The sequence below is a fragment of the Lactuca sativa genome, chromosome 2 (assembly GCF_002870075.4).
Source record: "Lactuca sativa cultivar Salinas chromosome 2, Lsat_Salinas_v11, whole genome shotgun sequence".
Classification (NCBI taxonomy): Eukaryota; Viridiplantae; Streptophyta; class Magnoliopsida; order Asterales; family Asteraceae; genus Lactuca; species Lactuca sativa.
The window spans coordinates 22,790,700-22,807,660 of NC_056624.2; the positions used below are offsets into that span (position 1 = coordinate 22,790,700).

The 16,961-nt window shown below is 33.1% G+C and overlaps 2 protein-coding genes across 2 annotated transcripts; both read right to left on the reverse strand.

Moving 5' to 3' along the window:
- Positions 1 to 282: 282 nt before the first annotated feature.
- Positions 283 to 1,891, reverse strand: LOC111917708 (F-box protein At2g21930). The gene has a single exon (XM_023913379.2). The coding sequence runs from the start codon at positions 1,724 to 1,726 to the stop codon at positions 806 to 808; it is 921 nt and encodes a 306-aa protein (XP_023769147.1). The 5' UTR covers positions 1,727 to 1,891; the 3' UTR covers positions 283 to 805.
- Positions 1,892 to 14,911: 13,020 nt separating this feature from the next.
- Positions 14,912 to 16,493, reverse strand: LOC111917691 (F-box protein CPR1). Its single transcript, XM_023913357.3, has one exon. It carries the CDS (start codon positions 16,383 to 16,385, stop codon positions 15,249 to 15,251), a length of 1,137 nt encoding a protein of 378 aa, XP_023769125.1. The 5' UTR covers positions 16,386 to 16,493; the 3' UTR covers positions 14,912 to 15,248.
- Between the last annotated feature and the right edge of the window lie 468 nt (positions 16,494 to 16,961).

The following is a 16,961-nucleotide window of genomic DNA, read 5'->3' on the forward strand; positions in this document are numbered from 1 at the left end:
CGAGTGAAATAATATTATGAAAAATCTCAAAAAAACATGTAAAATGCATGAGCTTAAGCCTAAATGCAATGCAATGCAATTTTATGAAATAAAAATACAAAATGGGTATATGAAATACACCTAACATTATTCCTGAGGTAAAAGTGGATAAGGATAGAAACGAAAGAAGGCAAAAATAAGAAAAATTGTTGGAGATGCTCTTACTATCCACTTCCATCTCCGTTTTTTTATTTTTTTTTTTTATGAAACAGATGTATGGAAAAGAATCTGTAAAACACAATATAGACGATAAATTCTTTAATTTATTTTGGCGGTAAATTCCTTCCGACAGGAAAAGCTTGAATCAGTTTAACGTAAACGTAACATGTTTAATTCACTCTCAACAAGATAATTAACTGTGCATAATGGTCACAAACATTAAACTCACAGAACACTGCGTAAATTATATGTGATGCATTAACCTTTTATCTACTTCAAATATTCTGCAGATATCATCATCTTGAGTTGCCTACTCCAATAGTCATCTCGTTGCAATGTTCATTATCTTCTTCCTTGATTCAAGTCAATAACTACTACAATCGGACCGAAGGAATAAAAGTTAAGGTTTCGGTGTAAGAAATCACACGGAATGAATTTGTTATTCCACAAATCTCAAGATCCTTGATGTGTTTCGAATTGGAATCATAAACAGCAAGGTCACTTGATTCAGCAAGATCATCTTTCACCTCAATTATAGGTTGGCCACTCTTCCTAAATCCCAATACTGCCATTGACCAGTAATGGTGAACAGCTTTGTGAACCAGCTTTAAACACCATGCTCCATCATCCAAACAGAACAAACATGTTTGTCAGTGTCAGTGTCAGTGTCAGTGTCAATATTATACTGAAGTATCGCAAGAGACTCCCTTAGCTTAGAAACCGATAACTCAGTTTGAGAGTGTTGCTCTAAGCTATCTGGGAGGTCAACCACTCTAAAATTCTCATCAGTCATATCAAATGACATGATTAGATTATAAGTATGTATAGTCAACATGTGGTAAGCACACCAATAAATAAACCTATCAATAACTACCTGCGACCATGTAACACGAATTGATTTACTAGGCAGATTGCTAGATATATTTCTCCATTTCCGTGAGCTCAACGTATAAACCTTTGCTTTCCAAAAGTCGCTAGTTTCACTTTCCAAATCAACCCAAGAACGAAGTTGTGTAATCTCTACAATCTTGGGGTCACTAGTAACTGGACAAACCCCAAAACCAACAGCTATTTCTTCGCCCCCACACACCAAATTAGGCATATCAACAACTACCGATTTCCTAACCGAAGGGTTCCAAAGAACAGTCTTCGGGGATTTAAGGCTGCGATGAGAAGTCTCCGGGCCCCAATGATAACCATACAAGCACGACAATCCGTGAGAACTACCGACTATTGTTGAAAGGTTAAGCGACTTAACGGAAAATGGAAGAGTGGGAACAAACCTCTGTTGGAGGAAAGTATCATCATCTATAAAAGAAACATATTTATCTTCAGTTTCTACCAAATCTTCGTATTTTACAAGCAGATGTTGTGGATGAGTGTGGAGGGCACTCTGAGCTGCAATAAACTCAGAGCTATCGATCAAAGATTTCCATGCTTTTGAGACGGATCTAAACTGAAGCAATGGTTTGACAGGAAGCCTTTTGATGATGTCCTCTTGTATATGGAAAGGTATTTGGTCTGACATTTTGATGTTCTGGGTGGTGTGGGATATGTATTTTAGGGTTTTTATAATGTTAAGGGTAGTGTGAGATAAAGAAGTATTATATGGAAGACTTGGGGAGGATATTTTTCAACCCGTGGAAATGGGATATTGGGATTTACATTTCAATAGTTGTGTGAATTGTGAATGCCGTTCTAGAAAAGAAAAAAAAAATAATGTTAATATTTAGTGCGTGACAAGCTAGAAGAGTAAAAGTTATTTGTGACTTTGGATTATAGCTTTAAATTTTTTTATTAGAAAAGTGAATTCTTTATATAATTTATAAAAAGTAGGTCACAGATATTATATGGTTTTAAAAATTATGTTATTAAAAAGGTCTTCTGGATACATCCTTGGTATTAGAAAAATACAGATTTTTTTTGTCAGTTTTAATTATATCACGAAAGGTATATTACCATTATTAAATATATAACCCCATTCAAGTATTTATTACTCATCGGGTACAAAATTTATATTCTCACTTTGTTCGGTTCTCATTCTTGTGCTTTTCAAAAATTAATTCTCATTTAAATTTTGGTTTGAAACTCATGGAATTCTTATAGATATTCACTACTAGAAAAACAGTCTTTTACGACGCTCATTGCGCGTCGTAAAAGGCTCAAACGACGCACAAATGCACGTCAAGGAAGGCCCTGTCATAAAGAGAGACGACGCATTTTTGCGCGTCGTCTATAGACGACGCTCATTTACGACGTGCAACTACGACGCGCGTTTACGTCACGCAATGCGTATCAAGGAAGGCTCTGTCATAAAGGAAGACGATATGCATTCGCGTGTCATAACCTTACGACGCGCGTGTTAATGACACGCAATGCATATCATTAAAACCCCTGTCAAGAAAGGTCATGTCATAAATGAAGATGACACACATTTTTGCGTATCGTAAATTTAAATGCTTAAAAAAATATTTATATATTTATTAATTTTTAAATTAAATTTGTATTTACTGTCTCATAATAGAAATAAAATACAATATAAGAAATACAATCCAATGCATAAAAATTAATGTCATATAATTCTATTTCTTATAATATATAAATTTGCATTCATCTAATCTAATCTACTCTGTGTTTCATACTAACAATTGAAATGAAGAATGCAACACTTGCATTTGCAGCATCTTATCTCTTTCGGCTTGAATTTTCTTTTCCTCTTCTAACTCCAAAGCTATTCGCTTTCATCAACCCTATAAACACAACACAAAATCACTTGTCATTTTCATTTTACTTTTAAAATTAATTCTTATCAGGACATTCTGCTTTTAAACCTACCAATCTAGCAAATTTTTCAAAGAATATAATTTATAATTTTTTATGGAAAGTACATTGCTATTTCTTGAATACAAGATGTTACAAATTAAGAAACTTACATGGACTGCCGACCACCATGAACCTGCAAGACACGAGACATCAAATAAATCAAAATTAAATTTTGATTTTTTTTGCTTTCAGTAACGATTAACATTTAACAAAAAAACAAAAGGTCAACCCACTCCCTTTGCCTCATTCCAGCTGACCCACTCCCTGGAAACAAAAAAAAAAACTATCAACCAACATTTTACTTATATTTGAGAGGTTTTCATATTGATTTATTTATTTGTTAATAAATAGTTTACATACTACACCTATGGTATGGATTAAGTATTCAGGGGAGGATTTACTATCAAGGAAAATGTCGAGGGTAAATTGTTCACATTGGTTTGAGTGATCTGCAATCTCTTTGAATTTGAAAGTATGACTTCGTCTTGAAGCTGCATAAAATAAATATCAACGAATACAAGCTCATAAGTCATAATCACATCTATTATTGTGTGCACATTAAACTAACACTGATTGCTAAAAGAATAAAGGTTTTGACATGTGTTTTGATTAAGAATGTAGTCATATCAAATACCTTCAAGCGCTTAGAAAGATCTTTGAAACCCTTAACAAGTTGGGGCCAAAGGCGTTCACGGTTGGAACTCTCCATATCTTCTAGCTTTCCCATTGCATCTGCCCACATTATATTGTATTCAGATCAACATTCACTACTAGAAAACATGAAATAGAGTACGGTTGTTTTAAGGTATAGAATACGGGAAAATGGTGGTATTCTAAAGGGGGTGTATTAGATTTGATCACATAATAGAGTACGGTTCTTTAACCATACTCTATCTCTCTCCATACCATATATAGTACCACATATAATACAGTTATTCAGAAACGTATTATATTTCATATATAATCTCCTCCCACATATAATACAGCTATCCCACATATAATACACCCATTTAGAACCGTATTATATGTATATATAATTAAACCAATGGAAGTACACATTGTTAACAGAGGCATCCATTTCATTGATGAGGCAGATGAAAAATATATTCAAAAGCAGGAATAAAATGAGTCAATTTGAAATGCTTTTTTCCTATTACAGTTTTCCTAACTCTATCATATCCTCTACCACCATCAGTCTCCATAAATCTACATAAATAAATAAAATAAAATAAGACTTACTTATGTTGTTAAACAAAACAAGAAAAAAGTAGTCGATTACTGATTACCTGAAATATGATAGTTTGTACATAAGGGGGTTTAGCATGGTTGGAGTCGCATGTGAACCAATTTGGTATTGACCTGATAAGAAATAACAATGAAAACGAAGTAATTTATTAGAATAGAAAACAAAAATGAAATAGAAGTAATAACAATGAAATAGAAGTAATTTATTTTCCAATTTTTTAAACTACAATGCCCTAATTAGAAACTATTTGAAAGTACAATGCTATAACTATTTAAAAAAATGAAAGTACATTACTTGAAGTACTTAAACATACAAGATAATCAGGCTCCTTCATATGTGGGAAGATGCCTTCTCCTATACACACCTATTCATAGGAACTTTTTTATATCATCACTAGAGTATCCCACGACACCTGACAATGATGAAAACTTCAAATAATTAATTTCTTATTTTCAATTCTTTATTATTATTTAAAAATAAAAAATAAAACTAGACATCCAAACAGTTGAAAAATTCTCAAGCAGCTTTTTCGGGTGATGACATGGCAGTACCAACAGTAGCAATGTGTGTTGTTCCATGTTGTATTATCAACTATAACTGTCCTGCTAGCCATTGTTGTTGTTTGGTAACATCAAGTAAGTGTGTGTGTGTGTGTGTGTGAATGAGTGCATTAAGTCCTAAGTCCTAAGCATGGATAAGACCTTATATAAATGCTGATTGAATACAGTGAGTTACTTACTTTATCATCTACTTCAGTGTTATGGCTTAACTCTCTGAAATCATCAAAAACATGAAGACCTTCAGGTGGATGAGAAGTGAGCACAATTTAAAGAGCTGAATATGCTTCTGTTGCATCCTGCACACTATGAACCTAAACAAAGGGTAAAATCATCATTTACTTTGTCACTCAGATGGTTCATTAGGTGCAAATAAGAAAAAGTCCTTGTACATACAACAGACACCATTCATCACTTAATGGAAAAGAAAGAAACAAACCCTAATTTGGTAAGCTATGCATGGGTGTTTCTTTTTTACTTGATTAAAAAAACCTACTTCAATGGAAGAAAGTATGGTTACCACATAGAAGGCACCCATCAACACAATTAAGAAAATAGTTTTCATTCAATTTTTAATATTATATGTAAATACGATATATATAACTTTAACTCCATTTGCTACATTGTTAATTATAATTAATCAGATTTATATGAAACCTTAGAGTATAGGATGAAGGAATCAATTCATCACCTAAGTGTTTATTCAAGAAAAGACATGTCCATAAGTGTTTAGCACTCCCGTGTAACATTCCATCTCCCCAATGTTCCTTTACTTCAATCTGTTCCAAAATTAGGCAAAATCAATGTTATATAAATGAGCATTATGCTTATTAAGGAAGAAAATCAATATAAATTACTATATTACCTCTTTGAATCGGGTCAAATAGTATTCAATCATCTGTGTTGTGTATTTTCTTGGTACTTTGACACAACAGCACCAAGAGCACAAGCTCCAGCACTTCCGCGTAAAAAGGTTACATCCCTATCATTATCGATTTCAACAATATGTTAAATATGGATTTATATATCAAGATAATGAGATTGGAGTACTATAGAGGGTAACTAAAGCTTGCAGAAGCAGAGTCACAAGCTTCAATAATGCAAGCAGAGGTGTTCAGATCATTCTTGTTGCCATTCACTGGAAAAATTTTCAAGAGCAAGAAAGCGGTCCCCGGAGTACCATCACAAAGAGTAGAGTCGACGTGTATTCTTCTTTCAATGGTCTGCCATGTGTTCACCACAACCTGTTAAACATTTCCACAAACACGTTGTAGGCATGCACACAAATGCAGAAAACCAAGAAACACGCAGTTCCCCCAAAAGATTTTGTATCTATAACCATGTGTGTGTGTGTGTGAGAGAGAGAGAGAGAGAGATGGTACCGTGTGCTTGAGATATGTGGCGGCTCTTCTGAATTTTCTACGGATCTGTAAGGAAGGTCAAGGGAAATCAAATTCAGGAATCAAGAACTTGGATTCCATAAATACGAAATCCTAATTGGAAATCAGGCATTCGTTTTTCAACGAGTATTAGACTTTCATTCAATCCCATGTTTGAGTAATAGATTGTTAGCAAATCCCAGGCTTTTAGCGATTGAGCGAGTCTCAGTTTGGTTTCGGTGATAGGCTGCTGGCGACTGACATTTAGAAATCTCAATCTAAAATTAAAATCAGATGGAAGAAATCAGAAATCATAAAATCAGCTAGGAAGAAATCTGTGAAAAGAGTTGAAGTCATTTGAGATACCAATGTTAATTCTTAGAAACCTCCATCGAGAAGAAAACGAAGAGCTGCTTCCTTTTTTGGCGTTGAACTGTAGTAGGTAAATCTGATGAGAAGCGATTATTTGAGATATTGATGCTAACCTTCGCTTCCTTTTTCGATCCTTATGCACTATATAGGGCAATATGGCCATTCTCGTCCTGTAAGCACAACACCATTCGATTTTTATTAGAAGCGAAGGAATGGAGAGGGAGCGAGGCCTGAATCCTTTCACCACTGGTCGATCACAACCAAAAACCCTTGCATGTACTGGGTTGAGAGAAAATGAGAGCAATGGAAGATTAGAATAAAATAAAACCCTAGCACGTCTTAGAGAGAAGGGAGGTGGCGACGCCTTAGGGTTTGTAGAGAGAAGGGAGATCTAGAGGAAAAAGTGAAGAAGCGGGCACTTCAAAATTTTAGAATTTTACAGGATTTCATTTTCCGCCTTTAAAAACCCGCGTTTGATAAAAAAAATATAAAGCGACATTTCTAGACGACACGCATTTAAAACAAGTACCCTCCATGTTTGTATTTTTCTTTGTGCTTGACATTAATTTTAAGGCACGCAAAAAATACGTGTCCACTATCCTTCAAATTTTGGAAGGTTGACATTATTTTTAGGGTCACACAAAAATGGGTATCGTGTCATTGTTTGCGCATCATTAAAGGGTATTTTTCTTGTAGTGATTAAAACGAAAAGACCTTATTACCAGTACAGTTTTAGGGTCTTAGAATATGACCATAAAACTTTTTTAGTTAAGATTTTAGGCATAAAATATATTTTATAATTTTAGACTGTCACAGAAGTTTGTTATTTAAGACTTTGACCACAAATTAAATTATACTTTTGACACAAAACTTTCTTTTGTGGACATATATGGTCCCTAGACTTTCGTACGTTCACACTTTCCACCCCCTTACTTTGTCGAATGGCACTTTCCACCCCTACTTTGTAAAATGTCATTTTTAAAACATCAAATTTGACTGCCAATATTTCCACTCTTGTACCTTTTGTATATTGACATGTTTGGTCCCTACATAGAAAATAAACTAAAAAAACGGTCATTGTAATTTACAAATAGGTCCATGTTCAAAATTATATTTATAGAAATGATGCACATGTTTAAAAAATTACATAAATTTCCCTCCCTAATAACAAATTTATAGAAGTGTGGGTTGATCCCTACATAGAAAATAAATTACAAAACGATCCCTATAAATTACAGAAAGAGGTCCATATGCAAATATTTTTTACAGAAAATGTCCATATGTTTAAGAATTTTGTATATGGGTAGCTTTGGTCCTTGTTTAGAAAATAAATTAGAAAAGTTGTTCATGTAATTTACATAAAAGTTCCATGTGCATATTTTTTCACATAAACGGTCCATATGTTTAAAAAATTACAAAAATAGTGTCTGCCTAATACAAAATTCAAAAATTACGCTGTTGCAAAACGTGTGTAATAGAACCATAGTTATAATATTAATCTTTATTTTATACATTATCATATAATGTATTGAATTAATTTTGATTGACACACAAAAAAGGAATACTTAGGATGGTAACTAAGTCTTGCTTTTGTTCAAATTTAGTTAGTATTTGTATATCATTTACCATTGAACTTGTTGATGTTCAAAATATATCATTATGACTACATGAGTTTTGCGACATGTTCTTGGCACATCAAATCCAATGGTTTTTGGCATGCACACTCCCTCAAACCTTTTCTAGAAATTATTTAAACCTAGAACACACACATGCATTATAGTAAAGGTACAATTTGTACACCCATGAACACACACATCATATTTGTAGGTCCTAAAATCGTTTGGGTCTGAAAACCAAGAACACACTTATCATATTTGAACGCTTCATTTTTGTTATTATTAATAGGAGAATAATTAGTCATCTTTTAGTAATGATACTAAACCAAATATATAGGGATTACAATATGACCTAAAAGTATATATTGCAAATGCTTTTACTTTGAATATTTTTAAGAAATACAATATATGGCTAATATATACTCGTAGACGAAACAATACTTGGTTGTATGTTGAGATTATATTGAAAATATTTAAACAAGACCCGTGGTAGGCCACTAGTGAACATGTCAACAATTTGAAAACATCATGGGGTATGTAGAACTCTAACTTGACCAAGTTCCACCTTCTCCGTTACAGAGTGAATGCGAACTTCAATGTGTGTAACACCAACGTTTCTCGCTAAGCATTAATAACATGATGTAATAGTTATGATCAACAATTATAACCAATTTAGATGCCATAAAGAAGAATTATGTGAATATTATGTGTTTCATGATTATTATAATATAATAAAATAGGAAAAATCAACTAAATCGCCCATAAATCGTAAAATTAAGTATGCCCAAAACATACACACACGCATATCTATATATATATATATATATATATATATATATATATATATATATATATATTATTTAGAAAGTACACGTAATCTTGATCCCAAAAAGATAAATTTCATAGAAATCCGATTCCGTATGAATTATATATGATTTTTATAAAAAATAAAAGTCAATCGCGTATAAGGAATGTGTGATATAAAAAGCTATGAAGATAATTGTTGAGTTTTAGCTAAAGCCACCAAAAAGAAAATCGTACTACTCTTTAAAATAAGAATTTTTAGAAAAAGAATGCCTAAACCGGAGTCCGTATTAGAGAATTATGATTTTAGCAAAATCATTTAATAATATAAACATATGGATGAAAATTAAAGTCAAAATTAGCCAACAGAGTCTAAACAAAAGTTGTAGATCTTGTTGATAGCTTTGCGTGGATATAAAAAACGTCAAAAACGGAGTTCGTCTAAATAAATTATAATTTATAATAGCATATTTGCGTCTTAAAATAAAATGTGTATATATATATATATATATATATATATATATATATATATATATAAATGTATCAATGATGTGGTCATTTTAAGACTAATAGTTAATACTTTCAACATTAGTTTAGTACAAATATCGTTAAATCTATTTAAAATAGTATCATAAAGGGAAGCTTTTGTCGTTTAAATAACTATAATGTAGTTTAAGTAACTATAAAGGTTAGTTTTGAAAATTCAATTACTATAAATATGAGGCTTTAGTCTGTCATATCTGTTGCACCATTCTCTTAATTCAAGAGTCTTTCTCTTTTTATCCCCGAGCATTTCAGTCCCTCGTGATTTGACTTCTCTTTATGTAGTTTTAGTATAGTAAGGTGAGTTTTGAAGGGCTACAAGAATCTTTTTATGAAAAAGATTCAGCGACGAAGTTTTGACCACAAAGTTCTAAGTTTTTGCTAGAAACCCTGTAAATTGAGCTACACCTATTACGCTTTAAGTATACCTTATTTTTAAATTCATTATCGTTATTATGAACCTTTAAACAAGATTTATCAGTGATTCCATGTCATTATAATGATTGATCTACTTACTGAAGAGGTGTCTAGAATGGTCATGTTGGATTGGTTGTTGGATTTCAGAAAGGCTATACGCCGAAATGATCCTGCCTCCCAAATGTCCTGCATGGTTGTTCCTTACTTGATAGATCTTAAAGTAGACTTTGAATTAATGATAAATCTAGACTTATAATTAGTCACAATAAATATTAGACTAAAACTTAGTGATAATAATACTAGGTTACGTCAAAGTAAAAGATAGTCGCTAGAAGCAAAGCGTTACCCGAATTTCGAGTCGTCACTTTAACAAGTGAGTGCATAGTTACTTTTATCTTACACACAGATATGAAGTATTTATTATAAATTACATGTTATATGTGCCTTTTATCTGTGTTCTTGATATCTATGCTAGATAAACGATTTATACATGTTTTACTTGATTTAAATTGTATATGTTTTTTCTTACCTATAAATATGTTGGGTAAAAATGGGTAGATGAAAGATTATATAGATGATGAGAAATGAAAGATGAAATAGATGATGACAGGTATTGACTTTAAAGATGATCCAATCATCTAGTGGAGTATAGATGACGACCACAAACTATTCTAGACTGTCTAGTGGAACGCTGGCAGACTCGCAACCTGTAGGTGTTTTTAAACTAAGTGTTCACCAGGTGTAGTCCATCCCCCCGTGGTTTCCTTACTGACATATATTTCTAAGAAACCCCTTAAGAATTATTGTCTATACCGAAGATAACCCTTTGGATATATTCCTTTAATTAGATGCTTTAGGGATAGAAAGTGAGGATAACGAGAATGGGAAATCGGGTTAAATGATTTGATGAAAATAAAGAATTTAATTATTATGGGTTGAAAACCCTATGTGCTCACCAGGCTCCCAAGCCTAAGCCACTCAGTTTCTTGTATTACAAGTAGTGGCATAAGAGCACAGGTGTGATGATAAGATGAGAGATTTGTGGATTATAGGTCAATAGAATAATTGATGTTTGTAAGGCCTTTACTATTTCCGTTTATACTTATGTACTATATTGACGATGACATCTCAATGTTTTTAATATAATTAAAATATATTTCTTCAGAAATTTTTTGATAATATCGTTATCATATTTTGGGAACAAATTTCACAACATTATTCTTCAAAAAGGATACTCTAATTTTAACTAAGGCATAAACAAATCGGTCCTATCTGGCCGTGAAATTAGGGATATTACAATGCGATAGATCTGTTGAACCGGATTAGTAGAAAAATAAACTACACCATCGTTATCATAATACACCATTGTCACTTTCATGGGTAGAAGTTGTAGTTCACATCGAAGGTTTTGAACCCAACATGTTTTAGAAACTACATTGGGAACGGCACGGTACAATGCATCGACACTAGACCTTGACAACATTGATTTTATTTTTGAATATTATGAGATTAAATTATCGCCGAAGTAAACATAGTACCACCAGATTTTACGATGGGTATCGGGATAGCCTTCCTTATCTACATCAGTGTAGGATAAAAATTAAATAGAACTAATTCCCAGTTTTCTAATAATGAGACCATATGACAAAGTATCACTTATGTAACTAAATTTGCATTTAAGAGCAATTAGATGGGGCGTGTGTGGAGCATGAATATGAATGAAAACCTATTGAACTGCATAACTAATATTATATCTCATGAAAGTAAAATATTGTTAAGGCCTATGCGAAGTGATGATATACAATGGCATTATCAAGAAACGTGTCATCAAATGAACTCAATTTTTTATTAGTGTCGACAGGAGTAACAATTGGCTTACATGATTTGAGACCTACTCGATGAAGAATTTCATTGCCATGATTTTGCTAAAATAGAAATACGGACACGTTTTCATGAGAAGTCATAACAACACCTAGAAAATATGTTAGAGGCCCAAGATCCTTCATGAAAACCTCTTTTTCCAGTAACTTCATAAATTGATGTCATAGTTTATGTGGTGAAGTTACCAATAAGATATCATTAACATACAAAAGAATATAAGTAGTGTCGGTACCCTGACGATAAACGAAGAGAGAATGGTTGTAATGATTGTGTGCAAATCTATGACGATTAGGAAATTCTCGTCACCAACCATCACTAGAGATTAGCATCAATCAATGATGATAATAGAGCTTTTCATATTCCAGGAAAAATATGATCAGTTAAAGGGTCAAAAATAAGTGACCAAAGAGTTTTATCACTTTTAATAATGGTTAGTGTATTTGGAAAGTACACAACAAAGTGATCTCAAGGATATAATCATTGTAAAAATCTGACTCCGATTGGAGGACTTATGATTTTATAAAAGAAAAAGAATCAACCGCGTTAATAACGCTATTAACGTCAAAAGGGCATAAAGAAATCAATTGAATTTAGGCTAACGCCGCTAAAAGGAAAATCATAGTACTCCGAGAGATAAGGACTTTAAAAGGAAAAATGTCAAAAACGAAGTTCGTATGAAGGAGATATGGTTTTTAGAAAAATATACAATACGTGTTAAAAATAAAAGTTATAATTTGGCAACACAACCTTAAGGAAAGTTGTAGTACTAGTAGAGAGCTACACAAATATATAAAGAGTGTAAGAAACAAGGTTTATATAAGGAAGATATGAATTTTTATAAAAGATTTAGAGTTGCACGTCAAGTGTGCGCCATGCTCAACGAGCACATCTAACACCCATATTTGTTGAGATTAGGGAGATGTGGACCATCAGAAAAAGATAAAATACCTAAAGTTAATGCGTTAGTGAGCTATTAATATTCATTATTAGCCTGATTAAATTCAGCTACCCGAACCTGTAATCGTTCATCTTGTGAGAGCTAGAAAGATATGTATAGATCTATAAGAGCATTGACACCCTCACCTGCGATTGATAGCTACAATCCCAGTAGGATAACTTACTTATTAATCACTATTTGATGTCCTATGAAGCGTCATGGAGGAGTAATCACTAGTCAAACAGTATCGATTATGGGGGCTCCTGGTAATACATTACAACCACCATAGTGATACAACTACCAAGAGGGACGCCTTAGACTGGTATATACAATATGTTAGGATAAGTAAAATATCCTAAAAGATAGTAAATTAGGATTAATAAAACATCCAAAAAAGATAATAAGTTAGGATCGGTAAATATCCTACAAATATAGTAACTTAGGAATTGTAAAGCATCCTATAGAGATAATAAGATAGGATATGCAGAATATCTTAAAAAGATAATAATTAAAGAGGTGATAAAATAAAACATAGGAAAAAAAGAATTTAAGAATCATAAAAATTTATAGAAAGTTTTCTAAAAAAGAGTTTAATATACGTTTAACTCAAAATCTGTGCACTCACCAACATTAGGTTGACGTTTTCAAAAATCGCATGTGTTCCTATGATAGAATAAAGATCAAGACAAGGAATTATTTTCAGCTTGAATACATATGTGTTTCGTTCAATAGATAGTTATGGTTTGTGCTCTGTGATTTGGGTAATCTATGTACCGTCACAACTTTGCATTTCCGCCAGCGGTCAGGAAAGGTGTGACAAAATCACATACCATAAGCATAGTCTACAAATCTTTTGTTCCATGACCATGGTACTTGATTTAATCCATATAATGACTTCTTCAACAGACACACATAATATGACATTTTGTGTCACATAACCCATAGGTCGACGTATATAAACCATCTTATGTAGGTTTTCGTGAAGAAATACGTTCTTCTTAGACAGTTGGTGGATAGGCCAAGATTGAGATACTACTATACTAAGAACAATGAATATCGTTTCCAACTTCACCACCAGACTCAATGTTTCACCATGTTCCATGCCAACTTCTTGTGATCTTCCATCACAAACTAAACATGCTTTTTACTATTTAATGATCCATCTGGCCATGTTTTATTACTAAAATCCATATAATCCTAAAAATATTTATTCCTAACTTCTGAGGTACTAATTTACATGTCTTGTTATCTATAAGAGGATGGAACGCGTCGAGTATGGCACTCTTCCAATCCAGGTTTTGTAAGCCTTCGATTGGGTTTCTGGGAAACGGTGAGAAGGTAGTAGATGTGTATAGGTTTAAGGGTTGTTGTGGTTTAGAAATACCTGACATATTTCGATTCATCAAAATGACATGCCACCAAGATCAATTTGTGTATTAACATCAATAGACAAAAACAAATTGAGGAACAGTTACCAAGAATAATTACAACTTCCATGATGTTGAACATGCCATAGTCCGATTCCTTTACTTCCCATAATGGTGTCTATAAATTTTTAGATGGATAGACTGATACCCATATGCACTCATGGTGATGGTATTTATTGAGAGTGCGGACAGAAGAGGCGATGACGGTCGAAGACAGTGGAGGTAGGTGATGGGTGGCGACAAAGGCGTGGATGGAACAGGAGATATGAGAGAACGGAAGAGAGAGACATGAGAGGAGAGAAGAGAGTCCATCATCCATGAAAGAAAAAATGAAATGGAGGTAAGCAGGGTTTTATGATTTTGGGGGATTTCCTTTTGCGGCTAGGTAGGAGGACGCGCGTTAACTAAAATAAATTATAAAGCGATAACAATTTTTAGGACACGCAAAAATGTGTGTCGTATATCATTCAAATTTAATATGAAATGACAGTAGTTTACGACACTTACATCTGCATGTCATAAATCCAGTGCATTCATAGTTTGTATGTCAATAAAAACCTTTATTCTAGTGGTGATAAGAAATAAGTCACTGTCCACTTCCATCTCCATTTTTGGGAATATTTTATAAAATTGATGTATGGAAAAGAATCTTTCAACGTGATCATTTGCATTATTTAGAATGATAAAAGATAAATCGACTCTGTAAAACACAATATTAACGATAATGTTTTTAATATTAAGGAGTTGTAGGTTGGGGTAAATTCCTTTCAGTGGGAAAAGCTTGAATCAGTTTCGTTAACAAAACATTCATAATCCACTCTAAACAACATAAGTGTGCATAATGCTCACAAAAATGTGAGATCTATCATCATTAATGTCAGAGACATTTATCGCACAGAACACCAATGTAATGCGTTGCATTAACTTTTTATCCACTTCAATATTTTGCCGATATCATCATCCTCAATTGCCTGCTCCAACAGTCATGACATTGCAATGCGTTCATTATCCTAATCCTTGATTTAGGTCAAAAACTACCGCAATTTGACTAAACCAGCAAAAGTAATGTTTCCATGTAAGAATTCACAGAGAACAAATTGTTTCTTCCGCAAATTTCAAGATCATTGATCTGCACTTCCGAATTGGGCTCATATACAGCAAGGTCACTCAATTCAGAAAGATCATCTTTCACTTCAATTATGGGTTGGCCACTCTTCCTAAATCCCAATATTGTCATCGACCCATGTGGGGCACTAATGCTGAAGAGTTTTGTAAACGATCTTTGAACACCATGCTCCATCATCCAAACAACACAAACATGTTTACCTATGTCTGTACGATATTGAAGCATGGCAAGACTCTCCCTTAGCTTACAAACCGATAACTCTGTTTGAGAGTGCTCAGCTAAACTATCAGGGAGGTCAACCACTCTAAAATTCTCATCAGTAATGTCAAATGATATGATTAGATTACGAGTATGTATAGTCGACTTTTGGAAAGCACGCCAATAGATAAACCTGTCAATAACTACCTGCGACCATCTAACTCGAATTGATCTATTTGGCAGATTGCTAGATACATTTCTCCATTTTCCTGAGCTCAACGTATAGACCTTTACTTTCCATGGTTTGCTAATTTCACTTTCCTTATCAACCCAAAAACGAAGTTCTGTAATCTCTACAATCTTGGGGTCATTAGTGATAGGACAAACCCCAAAACCAACCCTTGTTTCTTCGCCTGAACACAATATATAAGGCATATCAACAACAATCGATTTCCTAACCGAAGGGTTCCAAAGAACAGTCGAGGAATAATTAAGGTTTCTATGAGAATTCCCTGGGCCCCAATGAAAACCATACAAGCACAATAATCCATGATCACTACCGACTATTATTGACTCTTTAAGTGACTTAACCGACAATGGAACAAAGGGAACAAACCTCTGTTGAAGCAAACTCTCATCATCTATAAAAGAAACATATTTATCTTCAGTTTCTACCAAATCTTCGTATTTTACAAGCAGATGTTGTGGATGAGTGTGGAGGGCACTGTGAGCTGCAATAAACTCAGAGCTGTCAATCAAAGATTTCCATGCTTTTGAGACAGATCTAAACTGAATCAATGGTTTTACAGGAAGTCTTTTGATGATGTCCTCCTGTATATGGAAAGGTATTTGGTCTGACATTTTGATGTTTTGGGTGCTGGGATATGAATTTCCAGGGTCTTTATAATGTTAAAAGGTCGTGTGAGTGTTGTATGAAAATTGTGTGAAAGGGAAGATTTGAGGAGGAGATTTTTGACCCGTGGAAATGGGATATGCTATTTAGATATCATTAGTTGTGTGAATTGTGAATAACTTAATGTTAATATTCAGTGCGTGACAAGCTAAAAGTTAGTGTTGTGACTTTGGATTATAACTTTAAAAAAATTATTACAAAAGGGAATATTGTATATAATTTATTAAAAGTAGGTCACAGAATATTATAATTTTTTTTTAATTTATACTATTCAAAAGGTTTTCCGTATATATACATCCTTAAAAAATATTAGAAAAAGGGACATATTTGTTTCAATTTAAATTATCACGGACCACAAATTAAGATTATTAGATAGGCGGGTTTTTTTAGTGTGTTTTGAAAGGTTTTAACTTTTAGCTTTTAACCAATAAAAATATAAAAAATAAAAATAAAAACCCAGATTTAAACAAAATAATTTGTTTGGAAGTATGATTTTTATATTTTGGTTCTAAAAAAAACTTCAA

Bases quoted from the DNA above. Each gene is read 5' to 3' on its own strand.
- LOC111917708 (XM_023913379.2), bottom strand. From the start codon at position 1,726: ATGTCAGACCAAATACCTTTCCATATACAAGAGGACATCATCAAAAGG.
- LOC111917691 (XM_023913357.3), bottom strand. From the start codon at position 16,385: ATGTCAGACCAAATACCTTTCCATATACAGGAGGACATCATCAAAAGA.